This window comes from Sinohyriopsis cumingii, chromosome 16 (genome assembly GCF_028554795.1).
Source record: "Sinohyriopsis cumingii isolate HCF-2022 chromosome 16, ASM2855479v2, whole genome shotgun sequence".
Classification (NCBI taxonomy): Eukaryota; Metazoa; Mollusca; class Bivalvia; order Unionida; family Unionidae; genus Sinohyriopsis; species Sinohyriopsis cumingii.
This window is the reverse complement of record NC_142976.1, coordinates 36,542,812-36,559,233: the sequence shown is the minus strand read 5'-3', so window position 1 is coordinate 36,559,233 and position 16,422 is coordinate 36,542,812. Positions and strand designations below refer to the sequence as shown.

Genomic DNA, 16,422 nt, shown 5'->3' with positions numbered 1-16,422 from the left:
TGGGGGACTTAAAGTCTTATCGAGGCTGGACTATTTTCGCTTTTGTCGAATGGCTTTTAAGAAAAATTACTTTTCAGAAAGTTTGTTGATTATTCTGTAAACCATTGAAAAAAGGATGTGAAAGAAAGCTCGTTTCTATTTTATAACTTGTTATTGATAAGGTTGTTAATTTTACTGAAGAGAAACATGATTTGCTTTTTGTTTCCCTCGTAGGAATCATGGTTTGTTCTAGATAACGGTGTATACAAGGTTCACGTGTGCCCATCAAGGTTAAGCGATATTTTGTTTAGAGATTCAAATCCAACACCACAAAGATTAATATCTGTGTACCGTACTCACAGAGTGATTCAGAATTTTATCACACTAAAGGAAACATTTGGGGTCTTCCGCTGCTCCCAATTACTTGATCTCCACACCTCTTTCACATTTACTCATTTTATGTAAATGAATGATGTCCATTCTGGTGTTTCAAGTGTTTTGTAAACATATATCCATTGTCAGAAAGGTATAATCGACAACATACATACATACATACATACATACATACATACATACATACATACATACATACATACATACATACATTCATTCATACATACGCCTACCTACCTGCATACCTGTATGCTTGGTAAAATTTGTACCTAATAGAAGAAGACTGATCAACATTGAAAAGCATTTGCTACTTACACTTCAGATGTTTCACTGAGTACAGTAAAATCGATATTATCATCCCCATAGGAGTGAGGTGAATAGGATCAAACGATCCACATCACGCGTTGTCCCAAACGGCCACCATTACGCATTGTCCCAAACGATTCCCATCACCCATTGTCCCAAACGATCCCCATCACGCATTGTCCAAAAAGTTACCCAACACGCATTTGTCCCAAACTGTCCCAATTAGGCATTGTCCCTTCCCAAAAGAGTAATTATCACTTATGAAATTTCAAGAGATCGTCATCCCCTTCCATGCCCGGAAACTTACGCTGAGTACAGTACCTGACCAAGAAATATCATTGGTTTGGGAGCGGCGTAAAGGTCTGACGTGGGGGGTGTCAGCAAGTAGGCTTGGAGTGTGTGTGATGGAACCTCTGGCGAGGGCCCAGTAAGCGACATACTGCTCCTATATTTTAGCAGGGAAAGGAGGCAGACGCAATCCGTCGTCCCTCCCCGCGGAAGTGTCTTACATGCCAAAATGACACTCAGAATTGGTCTCTTATTAAAAGCCTGATGAGCTGTGATAGAAAACGAAATCTATAACGTTAACATAATCATTGGCTAATTTGTATGTTACCTACAGAGCATAAGTGGGTTACAGGTTGCGACTATTTCGGCGGTGGCTTTAACGTTAGGATTTGGCATTTAGCTCTTTTCTTTGACACTTTGGGAAAGTATTCAAAGTTATGGAACTTCAAAGGTGCATTGATCTTGGAAAGTAATTGTCACCACTGGCAAAAATAGGTCACAATGATCACATTTTCTTTATCTAGTGATTTCGCTATGGTTTTGGATTGCGACGCAGTGGATCATTTGATATTTAGAGTTTCAAAGAATCTTAAACATTAGGCATCTTGTTCTCGCACATGAAACGAAACTGATACATGTTTTCCGTCACACTGATTTTTAACAATTTTTTAAAAATTATATAAATTTATTCCAGCACGGTTTAGTCCCCTTAGGTAATCTTCTTATTAAAAAGGAGTAGTTTTGCTGTAAAACTGTTACATTTATTCCTGTGAAAGGATTTATTTCTTCTTTTATTGACTTTTGAATATGGTGATTTAATTCATATGTTTGCTTTAAAAGTAATTTTGCTTCGACCACTGTTGCTATATAGTTGCTTTCCCCAATATAGCTAGAGCCCAGTGTATGACGTATGGGGAAACATTAGAAGTTAACGCCAAACGAAAACGTTTTTGCGTACATCCAGCCATTGGGTCTGCCCAGTTGTCCGCATACCAACCAATGAAATCGTTCTGGCTTCACCAAAGGATTCCATTGATGCATATATACTAATGACGTCACAGAAAAGCGAAAATATAGATTGAACGGTTACATTAGATTTCGAGTAAACATTTAAAGGCGATGGAAAAAGTAGTTCTCGTTTATTAATCGATGTAATAAATACATTTCGTTGTAAGCAATGCTGTTTGACCAAAGCTTGAACTTGGTTGAACTGATGTAGAAGATCCGCTGCTGTATAACAACACTTGATATTCTATACTATATAAACTGTGTCCTTCAGTACCTTCGAACGGCAGTTCAACCAAACAGATAAGCGTTTCGCTGACTTTTCTTGCACATGCGCGCCAGTTAGGGAAGTTGACAGGAACTGTGAACACCATTGAACATCATTATTTGTACATAAGTACGGATATTACTTGAATTTATTTTTTTCACTACATAAGACTATCAGATATAATCTGGTATGATGTTGACACTTTGGTTGAAACTACTGAAAGTTAAACTCATCACTGGCACCTTGACACAATTCGCCCATCTTTAATTTATATTGCTGCCAAATCCTCTATTTTCGTTGCCATCTTGGAATAACGTATAAGTTGCATATGTGCAAGTTTTATTTTCTCACTTTGTTAAATCAACCATTGACACAAAGTATGCCTGCTGATGTGTTGTTATGTCAACCATCGACACAAAGTATGCTTGCTGATGTATTGCAACAATGAATAATAAGGACGTTTGTACAAGTTTGTACTTGTTATGTCCACCATTGACACAAGCTATGCCTGTTGATGTGTCGTTATGAAAACCATCGACACAAGGATTGCTAGTTTATGTGTTATGCCAACCATTGGCACAAAGTATACTTGCTGATGTGTTGTTATGCCAACTATTGGCACAAAGTATGCTTGCTCATGTGTTGTTTTGTCAACCATTGACATAAAGTATGCTTTCTGATGTATTCATGGCAACGCAAAAATATACTATTCGTGAAATGCTTGATTTTTTCTACTATGTTCTATGCCTATGGCAACTAAGAATTCCATATTAATGGAAGATCGTGGAATCAATAGGTACATTTAAAAGATAAATCGGATTCGTACCGTATTCAAACAAATATCATTTATATGCAAATGTGAGCAGCATTCGCACAGATCTTATGTGGAATTCTACGCCAGAAGATCCGGGTTAAAGTTGAACTGATGAGTCGAACTAACAGTACAGACTCTGACCTGTCTACAAATTGTATGTCGCCAGATATACGTCGACTCTGTTCGCTGTTTAAAGTGCGTTGTGCGCGGTTCATAAGATTCATCGCTGAGCAAGGAATTAAGCACGAATTGAAATTTGATAGGGTTAAAATTAAAAAGGTCAATTATTCAGCTTTTGTAATCACTTTATTGACCTTAAATCTTAAGAGATAAAACAGAAAGTAACGGATAGGTCTCAAAAGTGTCATCCTGTGACTGTCCCAAATATTGAATTACTTTTGTCGGTTTATTTCCAGGGCCGTACACTCCTAGACCAATTAACTGTATCTTATTGTACATTTTGAAACTATAATACATGGCTGTTTAAAGTGCTGATCGTGAATCAAGTGGATTCACAGGAAGTTCTTTTTAATTTATTCAGCAATTTTCAAGTGGTTCAGTGTTCTATGCATCGATTCTCGATTTTGGCGAGTCTGAACAAGGCACGAAAAACTATCACTCATAGAATATTGGGTTTGCAAATTACTGAGCTTGAGATTGTCGAGACCAATCACAGATATCGTTACATTTGAAAGGTAGCTTGTGATTGGCTGATAGTAGAAACTCAAACTTACACTCAAGCTCAGAATTTTATTATTTCTAAGCCATGCCAGCATGGCATGTTTTGTCTGATATATGTAATATTGCATGTTTTTCTCAAAACTCTTCTGCCTGTTGAGTTTAGTTGAAGTTGAAAACTGGCTGTAGACACGATCCCAGGTGTTATATCTATAACACTTGCTGTTCCACATGTGTGAAAATATAATATCTTGTTTAGAACTATGTGCCACAGATACCGAAACACAAAGTATCTGGAAATTTGGGCCGAAAAAAATCGGGATCTGTTTTTCTTGGGAATGTCTTGGTCTGGGTTAAAGGCAAGAGGGAAGGAACAGGTGTGGATATTATAATTGCCAAAACACTCGGCCTATTTAGCAACATGCCATTGTTTTGGGCATCAAATCATTATTCCATCATGATGTGGTCCAATTTGTAAATTGTCCATTCAGTTTTATTACCTCGACCTTCTTACATGTCTGCAATGCATACGAGCATCTGGCTTGCATATTAGAATTTTCTATGCACGTGCTAACATAATACTATATGTACTTCTCTTGGTAGAAACCATCCTTACTTTTCCTTTTCTCCTTTCATTTCCTTTCCTTTTTTATTTCTGCCACGAAAAAATCTTAAATTTGCTTCAGAATTAATATAGAAATAAAACGGTGAATAAATAGTTCAATTTTTAAGTATTTCGTTTTTAAACAAAAAGCAGTGAAAGTAACATAGTCACAAGCAATAGTTATATTCCAAGCGTTGAGTAAATAAGACGCGATTTGAATAGTAAAGAAAGTGTCCTGGTCTGACTCTCATTTACACACACACACACACACACACACACACGTACATACATACATACATGGATGCATGCATACATACATACACACACACACATACACACACATACATACATACATACATACATACATACATACATACATACATACATACATACACACATACATGCACACATACATGCATACATACATACATACCATACATACATACATACACACACATACATACATACATACATACATACATACATACACACACACACACATACATACATACACACACACACACACACACACATACATACATACATACATACATACATACATACATACATACATACATACATACATACATACATACATACATCCATCCATACATACATACATACATACATACATACATACATACACACACACATACATACATACATACATTTGCCATGATAACATTTTATAGCTGTTGAATGTTGTTACCTGTTGATTTACACATCAATTTCCCTTATAAAAACCTTCTATTTATCATAACCTCTCTAGACTTGTTCAATGTTTATCATGCTTTACGAGGGACGAAAACGCTTTGTGGCGAAATATGATACATACATACATACATACATACATACATACTTACATACATACATACATACATACATATATACATACATACAGGGTACAGTGAAATCGATATTATCATCTCCACGAGAGAGACAAGCTTTCTCCCATATCCACGTAGTTCTCGAACCCACTTGAACAGTGGTGAGATGTAAATGATCTGTAAAGGCTAGCGCCTAAGATCATTCGGCCACCCCGGCCTCTTATGAAAATGGGCCGATGTGGCTGCCATAGTAGTCAGGTTCATATCTATTTATCAGTAATTATTTTGAATGGAAAATAACATAGTCGTGGATTTTTCAGTAGAAGACTTTTTAAGATGTTGAGTTGGTCCAAATGAAACCGGTATCGATCTAATGTCCAATGTGGCCACAAGAGCGGCCAAAGCGTTGCGTACACTAACTAAGATCACATTTCAAACATATCGGTTCTTCAGAATCGATCAATTCTATTTAGGCAAAAGTCCAATTGTGGACTACATGTAAGAATTACTAACCTCCAAATTAAAGAGCTTGTCAACGTAAGTGCCCCAATGAGAATGGTCAATTTTACGTTTTACAAAAGGAGATGTTGACACATTTTAGAAACAATTTTGCATAATTCAGACATACAGCCATGACATGCATCTGCATGCCTTTATTAATTCATGACAATAAACAAACGTAAAGAGGTCAGGTGTGTTGAACTATTTTGTTGTATTATAAGAAGTATGCGTGTCAGCTGAGCATTTAGGCTTAGAGAGAATATACAACAAAATGGAATCGCCATACAGCCATCAGAGCATCCTCTACCACCCCACCCCCAAAATATAAACAAAAATAAAACAAATGCTTGGTAGAGGTAGCATTTTGAATTTCTTTCATAATATAAAACGTAACTGGAAATACTACGCCATAATGTGTAATAAATTAAAGCATTGATTTATATTTAGATTCGAGATCTAGTTTCAGTTTACAATATCTTTCGTAGTTTGGATATGGTTAAATGACTCGTTATTGAGCCTTCATACTTCCTGCAAGCACGTTGTAGGTTGCGGACTACTTCGATGCGCAATAATTTTGTATTGTTTTGTTTGTTATTTTTGGTTTAGTTTTGTTTTTTGTTGTTTGTTTGTGTATTTATTTGTTTTATTGTTGTTTTTTCTGGGGTTTTTGTGTTGCTTTCCTCCAAATGGGAAAATCAGTCCACCTCGTACAGAAGGAAAAAGCATCCTGCATAAACGTTGCCACAATCATTTACGAGAGAGAGAGAGAGAGAGAGAATGCACACAACTCTATCATCTTGGCACAGTATTTCACACATTCGAAACTAATTTTAAACTCCTCACGTCATACTACTTATTTCTAGATATTGTTCCGCACCTTGTAATTCACTACTCAATTAACAATGCGTGTTAACTTCTATAGAATGACTATTTATGTTGTTTTTTGTTGTTGTTGTTCATCGAAAAGCTAGCATTTGTTCGTAGCGCTAGGCTTACAAGTTTGATTTAAAAAAATACTTTGAGTAGAATCTCTATACGAGCACTATGCAGTATAAAATGGTAAAAAGTTTAGAAAATGTTTCTGAAATTATTTGCTACTGTACAAAAATCGTTATGAAGTATGTTAAAAATATAAATTATACTCAAAAGCTCTCGAATGTGGCAGATAATTCGAAAAGTATAACCTTATCCAAGTCCAAAAATTGCATACATGCATCGTTTTATCCGTTCATCGATCTTTCGTCCAACCATATAGGCATGTATTTGGATTGATATTGATAAAGCAACATAAAAAATGATAGATAGATAGATAGATAGATAGATAGATAGATAGATAGATAGATAAACAGACAGCCAGACAGACAGAGAAGATAGATAGATAGATAGATAGATAGATAGATAGATAGATAGAAAGATAGAAAGATAGACAGATAGATGTTTATCTATTTCAGGCGTTTCGGAGCCAAGAGATGCGCAAGATGTCAAATGGGAATTCTTGCAAACGAACTGATCATGCGCGCACGAGATTGTGTCTATCATCTGTCATGTTTCGTGTGTGCATCTTGCAATAAACCATTAACAACCGGGGACCAGTTTGGGATGATGAGTGGTTTAATATACTGTAGAACTGACTATGAGTTATTCTTTCAAGAAGAGCAGTTTCAGAGGCTTTCTCCGGACATGCTCGGCCTTCCTGAAGAAAATGTTCCATTTTATAGCGGGTTTGGTCACGTGCAAAAAGTAAGGTCCAGGAAAAGAAAGTCGATGATGACGGAACCGGATGGATGCATGCAGGGACTAGGTGAGAAAATAATTTTTATCTCTACTGGTCATAGACCAGAAGAGATTATGGGATGATGCGTCGTCCGTCGTCCAATAGTCCATTAGCAGAACCTTTTTGTTTTTCACAGATCCTCTTAAACTGCATCGAGGGTTGCATGAAACTTTACACACACATTTCTCCGATGGTCTAAGTGGTTATATGTGAAAATGGTGCTGCTTCCATGTCCAATATAGTCGCCACAGTGGCCATCTTGAAAATCTTTTAATCGCTGATCCTCCCTCATTGATGGTCATATCATTTGGGGTTTTAACAAAATACTGTCTAGTTTATTTTGCATAAAAATGCTGCCGTTCTGACGTCTAATATGGACACTACAGCAGCCATCTTGAAAATTGTCTTATCGCAATATGTCCTGAACAGTCAGTTATATTGATGTGAGGTTTTCACCAAAAGACTTCTTATGATTTCCAGTTGGTTTTAAATTAACATGGAGCCGATCTGACATCCAGTATGTCATCCATACAGCAGTTGTCTTGGAAATCTTGACTATCGAATTGCATGACAGTTGTTGTCACTATTCCTGAATGGCTGATCGTTTTGACATCGAGGTTTGACCAAAAGACTTCCAATGATGTATACCTTGACCTAGATGAAAATAGTATCCATCTAATATCCAGCGTGTTCGTTACAGCCCCTAATTTTAAAATCTTGTTATCGCTGATAATGTCAGATATGGCTACAGCACTCAGCAGTTACGAGGAAGAAGTTTTCTTGTACTGAATTCTTGGAAATTATTTTTACCTAGTAGAGCATCAGTCCGTTCAAGGGACTCTTGTTGAAAACAATTATTTCCTTTTTAAGTTGTCTACTAATATATATATATATATATATATATATATATATATATATATATATATATATATATATATATATATATATATATATATATATATATATATATATTACAAATGCATTTTATACCAACCACTTCCAATCCCACTCTCTGAAAATATATATGGTCTTTTTGTCGATTGTATTATTCAATAATTTTGATCACAGTGATTACATATCCCATAATAAACACGTGTTAATAATTAACCCACTTACCTCCCATCCTATCTACTTCTATTTCATTTTATTCTATCCTATTTTTTGATAACTTATTCTATAGTGTTCTACTCCATGCTATGTTCTATTTCTTTCTGTTGTACTATTTCCATTTCGTTCCGTTTTTATTTCATTCAGTTCACTTTCATTGTGTCCATTCTTGTTGTTGGAATGTGTACTGGTTTCACTGACATTTCATTTAGATGTAGATTTCCTTTTATTGCCAAGAAAAAGTAAGAAAATAAGAGAACAGAATAAAGAATGTCAAGGTTTCCATGTCGGGAAAGTGCTTTGTCTGCGACAATTAAATGTAATTGCATAAACCTTGCCGCACTAATGCCAATTTGTCAATTTTGGGAACAACATTCATGGGGGTACGATCACAATAATGTCAGTGCGCCCATCTTGTTATATTCAGCTTCAATTACAGTCCAAATGTATCGCCTCCTCTTTCAGACCATCTTATGGCCACTTTACAACTTTACTGGCCAGCTCAGACCCCAATTATAACCCTTCAAGTTAATGAGTCCAAGCAGAAATTTGGACTAAATTCCAACCCTTAATTCAAGAACGGCTCCTACCACTTACAACCGCATAATACGCGACTAAATACGCAAAGCTGAAATAGTATTTGTAAAATTGTAAGGTGAATATACGTTAAAATATTTTATCAATATAATGTAGAAGAAAACGTGATACTCTTTCTCTCGATTCAAAGTAAAGGTCAGTAGGTTTTTAAGTGATACCTTGCTATAGTTTTCGTATCCCGTCTTGCACTTCGCATCTTGAAAGAACAGTTGATACTGTATATTTATCCGCAGGTGCTTTACATTTCAAAAACCTCTCAAGAGATCAAAAAAGACCATTGCACAAAACCTCGATATTTGATACGTGAATGAAAAAGCTGACGCCTTCATTTTTTTATGTTCCCATAACCCAAGTGCTCGTACAAACCTTTTCTACCCCCCACGTTAACTAGTAGTAAACAATTTTTGTCATGAAAGGTTTGATCAGAATTTGATTTGTTTACTGTTGCCGCCGACGGAAAAAAAAACTGATCAACGATGTTCTCTTACTATTACAGGCGAGACAATTTCAAATTCGTGTTGTAAAGATTGGCGAAGGATAAATAAATATCTATTTTTTGCCACACTGTTTTGATCTGAAATTCGTTCGATGCGGAACTCGTATAGTTATGCCAAATGTCCAGTTTAATTCAAGTCGAGATTTCCTTATGATAGGAAGATCTGATGGGCAACAAACTAAAAAAGGGCTCATGTTATAACCTTTGAAATTTCGGCTTTAGTTCATTTTAGTAACCAGTCAGAAAAGCCTTGCATTTCGCGTTAGGTAGAATTGTTGTTATAAACAATATGTTCAGAATAAAGTGTTATGGGATTTGTTGTTAGAAACAGTATGTTCCGAATGAAGCTTTGGGGTAGTTTTTGTGAATAACGATGTGTTCCGAATGAGGTTTTACACTTTCGTAAATCTGAAATCTTAAGTTCGATTCGTAAATCGAAACGTGAACAGATGAGAAACTTGTATAGGTGCCATTCATATCTCAGAAACGTGAATTACAATCTTAACTGAATATATATTTTAATTTCACGAAATATTCAACATGTAAATACTATAAATTACTAAGATGATCACAGACTTGTAGCAAAACGTTTAAACAAAATACAACAACAGCTAAACATATTTGAAGTTGCACGGTTATGTATGAGTATGTCAGACCACTTGTTAATGGTATAATAGTATATACCGTCAGACCAATTACCTATGTTACAAATGTAATACTATCAGACCACTTGTTTATGGTATAATATTATATACCGTCAGACCAATTGCCTATGTTACAAATGTAATACTATCAGACCAACTGTCTATGGTACAACAGCATGTACCGTCAGACTAACATTGTATAGTACAATAGTATGTACTGTCATACCAACTGTCTATGGTACAACATTATGTACTGTCCAGCCAACTGTCATTAATACAATATTATATACTATCAGACCAACTGTCTATGGTACAATATACTACCAACTGTCTATGGTACAATAGTATATACTTTCAGACCAATAGTACATGCTGTCAGACCAACTGTCTATGATATAAAAATATACTGTCATACCAACTGTCTGTAGTACAATAGTACATACTGTCAGACTAAATGTCTTCTGATATAAATATATAATTTCATACCAACTGTTTATAGTACAATAATACATACTGTCAGACCAACTGTCTATGATTTAAGTATATACTGTCAGACCAACTGTCTATGATATAAGTGTATACTGTCAGACCAACTGTCTATGATATAAGTGTATACTGTCAGACCAACTGTCTATGATATAAGTATATACTGTCAGACCAACTGTCTATGATATAAGTGTATACTGCCAGACCAACTTACTATAGCACAATAGTAAATCCTCTCAGACCAACTGTCTATAGTACTGTCTATAGTACAATAGTGCATACTGTCAGACCAACTGTCTATGATATAAGTGTATACTGTCAGTCCAACTGTCTATAATATAAGTATATACTGTCAGACCAACTGTCATTGGTACCATAGTACATATTGTCAGACCAACTGTCTATGATATAAGTGTGATGTCATCAGTCCAACTGTCTATAATATAAGTGTATACTGCCAGACCAACTGTCTATAATATAATAGTAAATCCTGTCAGACCAGCTGTCAATAGTACAATAGTACATACTATCAAACCAACTGTCTATGGTACAGTAGTGCTGTCAGACCAGCTGTCTATGATATTAAGTAAAGTTATTACAGCTTCTAAACCACAGTGAACATGACTCAACCGTAGTCTAGGACACAGCTTTTATAAAATAGTCTAGGACACGGGGACAAGGCTATTCAAATTAATTTTCATTCAATTCAAAATCAGTTTATGTGCTTATTTCTTCAGATCTATTGATTTTAATGCGCTACAACATTATGACCTTTTTAACCATGCTATGACAATGCACAGAGAAAAAAAAATCACTCTTTTCATTTAAGATCTGAATCATTTGTGGGGTTAATGAATAAAAAGAACCGGAAGAAGAAAAAAACAACAACAAAGAATACGAAAATAAATATCAGTAAGCTTGCCCGTCGCCAAATTCTAACATATTTCGTTACGCCTGAAATAGCCAGTCGTCCTTCTCTTACAATACATTTCACCACGTCTGATATAGCCCGTCGCCCTTGTCTTACACTCTCACCGCGTTTGAAGTAGCCCGTCGAGCTTCTCTTGCAGCATATTTCACAACGTCTGAAATTTATATCATAAGATTTTGTTATAGCGCATTTCATGTTGATGTATAAAAAAAATGTGGTGTGACAGCTCAGTCGAGACTGATCGACATGAGAGTTTTATTCGTTATATTTGGTTATTAAGCAAGATCAACCGTTGGCGTATTGATTAAAATTTGTTACTCTTTCAAAATATACAAAATGATCTAGATGCTTGGTTTGGTAGAACTCGATAGTATTTGGAAGTCTCTTATTGGTTTACATTTATAATTGGTCCGCATTTTCGTGTCACTGACTGAGTCTTGAATTCTAAGTTACTTTATAATAAAATGCAACCCCTCGTTCTCGTGTAACAGTATATATGGAACCAGTCTAAGAAGAATGGTTACCGATTACTGTTGCAAAATTCTCATGGAATCCTTTGGACGCTCTTTTGGCAAAAGTTAACTTGGCACCTAATCGTTTTTACTTAATGAATAGAAATCAGGAACCTGATTCTTTGATGTATGTCTTTGCATTGCTAAAACATTATTAAGGTGGAAATTGTAGGAGATCTCTTTGAAATTCACGTTTTAAACGTAGGAGAGAGAGAGAGAGAGAGAGAGAGAGAGAGAGAGAGAGAGAGAGAGAGATGACCGGACTAGGACCTTGTTCCTTTGGACTTCTCATGTTGTCAAATGCCACTCAGTGGCAAGTGTAACGGCTTCCTGCAGTGACATTAAATTGGTACTTCTTAATCCCTAACTCGGCGACGTAGTTCCGGACATTCGCCATCCCCCGAAATAAGAGCAAAATCCACAAAATATATATGAGCACAAACTGTGAAGAGTTCGACTTACTTGACCTTTGTTGTCTATCTACTTGCCAATCTATTATGTATGTTTGTTTATTGAATTTTTGTCATCATAAAATCATTGTTTGAATTTTGTATCGCACATGGAACTCCAGAAACTCAAACTCTGAAATTCCACAAAGTTATTGGTCAATAAGTGGGTTGGGGTAATTGATTTGGCACCCACCCCAACCCACAAAAGGGAGGAAAATGGCAAGGAAAGATAAACCTCAATGTACGGTAAAACAGCATATCGAAAATCTTTTGTTTTATCAAATTTGGTTACACGTTGTATATGCTATGTTAAAACAAATATGCAAGATATGAAAGTATCTAGCCTGTACATATTTGTAATACCTTATTATTTCATGTCCCAAATGTAATACTTCGTCCAATGCTGGATGAAAGTTGATGACATGTCGTCCATTATTGGTTGAAAGTTGACGACAGGTTCGTCCTATCTTGATTGAAAGTTAATGACATGTCCAATATTGGTTGAAAGTTGCTGACATGTCGTCCAATATTGGTTGAAAGTTGATGACATGTCCAATATTATTGGTTGAAGGTTGATGACAGGGTCGTCCTATCTTGATTAAAAGTTGATGACATGTCGTCCAATATTGGTTGAAAGTTGATGACATGTCGTATAATATTATTGATTGAAACTTGATGGCATGTCTAATATTGCTTCCTAATTTTATGATAAGTGACTGGTCCATATTAATGTCCGGTTCATACCAGGGGATGATGTTATGACCGGTCCACATAAACGGATGACGTTAAGTCAAGCGCGTCTGTTGGACATAGAGAATGAACGAATGGAATGCAATTAAAGTGATGTTTCTTGTAAAATGGCATTCATCTTACAAGTTTTGTTTTCACAACTCTGCATAAACAGAACCTACTAATGACGTGTACTTTTCACCATAAGACTTCTTATGATGTTGCCTGCACAGTTAGTCTTAAATGAAAATGTCGCAGATCAGACTCCAGTACTGACACCACAGCTGCCAGCTTGAAAATCTTGTTATTGCTATTCCTGAATGGAATATTATATCCTGAAATTTTGTTTAGTCTACCTAGACAGGATGAAGGATTTGGGTGGTGGTGGCTGGGGCATTAAGATAGGGGTACGTTTATTTATCAACAAATAGACTCTGAAAGCGGTCCTTAAACTGTCCATTATGTGTATATAATTTGTATGGCTATATTAGGCTACGTATTATACAGTTAGACGTATATATGGTTTATTTAAACACATATAAATTCATGCATGGCAACCGGGAAGGGGGGGGGCTACCATGCTTGGGGGTGGGACAGGACACGTGCTCCCCGTAATCTGGCCCTGATCTCTGTACCTCTCCAAAATTGATGCCTATATCAACATGGAGTTTTCACCAACAGACTTAGCGGGGTTTAACTGAAAATGGTGCCTGTCGTTAATATAATATCGTTGCAATGACAACTGTCTTAAAAATATCTTTGTCACTGCTGTCTTTAAATGGATTATCTTTATGAAACGGGGTTTTCACCAAACGACTTCGTATGATCCACTTTGACATCTACTATATGCATCACAACAGCTAATTTAAATATATTGTTACTGCTGGATATGGTTAAAACACTCATCAATTAAAAGGAAGAAATTGTCTTAAATTGAACTACTGGAAATTCGTTTCGCCCAGTAAAGCGTCAATTCTTAGGAGGGACTCTTATTGTAGCAGTCCTACAATGACTATAACCTTTACTCGGGTTAAGATACGCCCCATATTTTATTTACTTGTCCTACACAGACCATAGTCTTTGCTCGAATTAAGATACACCCCATATTGTTTATTTGTCCTACACCGACGATAGTTTTTACTCATAGTTAGATATACCACCCATTTGTTTAAATTCATATTGGTTTTGCTTGCTTCGTGTAAGAGTTTGGTACATATTTCTATAAAATTTGTAATCTTCAAGTGATTCATGCGTGCCACCATTACCACTACTACTACTACTACAACTAGACCGCTCCGGTGTCCTAGTGGTTAGAGCGTCCGCCACGGATGCCGGAGGTCGTGGGTTAGATCCCTAGCCGAGTCATACCGAAGGCTTACAAAAATGGTACTATCAGCTGCCTCGCTTGGCGCTCAGCATTAAGAAGTTAGTGTTAGGACTGGTCGGCCTGGTGTCTGGATATTGTGACTGGGTGGGACATCATGCTACATGTCTGCGGCATGATGCCCCAGTGCTAGACGTCACTATAGACTGTCACAGTGCAGACATCGTAGCGATATGACTGAAAAATTGTTAAAGCTACGTTAAAAATCCAAATCACACACACACACACACACACTACTACTACTACTACTATTGCTACTACTACTACTAAAGGGGCCCCGAGTGGCCGAGTGGTCTAAAGCGCTCTCCGTTATGGATCACTGCCATCTCACCTCTGTCTGCGTGGGTTCGAGTCTCGGATTCAGCCAATGTGGGTATGTGAGAAAGCTTGCCAGTAGCTTCTCGAGGGTCGGTGGTTCTTTCCGGGGATTTCCCAGGTTCTTCCTCCACCATTAATACTGGCCGCCATGTATAGCCTATCGTGTGCTGAAAAATGGCGTTAAACCCTACAACAACAACAACAACAACAACAACTACTACTACTACTGCTACTACTAATAATAATAATAAAGGGTTTTATTTGGAAATTGACATATTGAGATAAACGCAAGATAACCTCAAGTATGCATTTAAGGTTAAAGTTTGCAAACATGACCGAGACAGTCACTGTTCCCTGTTTTATTTTAACCTATCTACCAATTAATAAGTCTGCAAAGGAAGATGCGTCTTTACACAAGTGATTCTAAGTTTCATTAGGAAATGGGACCCTTCATACAAAACTGACAGTGCCTGCTTCTTTCGATTATGGTCTTTATACGTTATGTTGGTATCAAACGGTCCTATAGTCCATCTCAAGTGCGAAAATCCTGTGTAATCCCTCTAACTGCTAAGGTATTTTTTATGGTAGCTAAAAGTCTTTTTTATGGAATGGTGTAATTATTCATTTTTCACCCGTGCGGTTTCTGTTGCGAACCCATGTTCTAAAACATGCAAAGGGTGTGTTTCTACGTCAAAGATAAATCGCTTCGAGCTTACCATTCTTTAAAACAGTGGTTTCCAAAGTACCGCAAACACCCCGGGGACGGGGGGATTACCGAGGCGGGCGCTAATGATCAATAATGCTCTTTTTACGGGGAAAGGTAGGGTGGCGCTGAGGATAACCAAGGGGGCGTGGCCCGAAAAAGTTTGGGAACCACTGCTCTAAACATCTGCGACTAAACTACGAGAATATCCGAGAGTTACAGTCCGGTGAAATTTGAATGAAATGCATAAACATGTTTTAAAATTGAGGTAAAGTAATTAATTCTGTAACGTTCAGTAATAAGAAAACTCATTTCATTCCTGGATATTATTTCAAATTTGAATTTGAATAGAACATATATGCATAACCTATGTATATATTTTTTATTCTTTTCTAATTTAATTTTAACGAAGCTTTAGTTGATAATATCGCGCATGAACTGGAGCACAAAAAAGGAGTACGCAGCTATAGGGCATTAGCGATTGTACTGTTTTCGATCAGAAAACCTTGTCGCACTTCGACGCAGGTGTGTGTGACAAAATGTATTTGACATAGCTTGCCCTTATATAATTTTTTTTTTTAAATAGCCAGGTTGTAAACTTGTTATTTTCATTGCGGGGTCAGGGTTTT

The 16,422-nt window shown here is 36.5% G+C and overlaps 1 protein-coding gene across 1 annotated transcript in view; it reads left to right on the top strand.

Annotated features, from left to right (window-relative positions):
• The window catches only part of LOC149780212 (LIM/homeobox protein Lhx9-like), a 51,430-nt gene that overhangs the window by 14,521 nt on the left and 20,487 nt on the right, over positions 1-16,422 (top strand). The window contains exon 3 of the mRNA XM_089936970.1: positions 7,115-7,464. Within this exon, the coding sequence (XP_089793096.1) occupies positions 7,115-7,464 (350 nt within the window). The remainder of the gene's footprint in view (positions 1-7,114; positions 7,465-16,422) is intronic.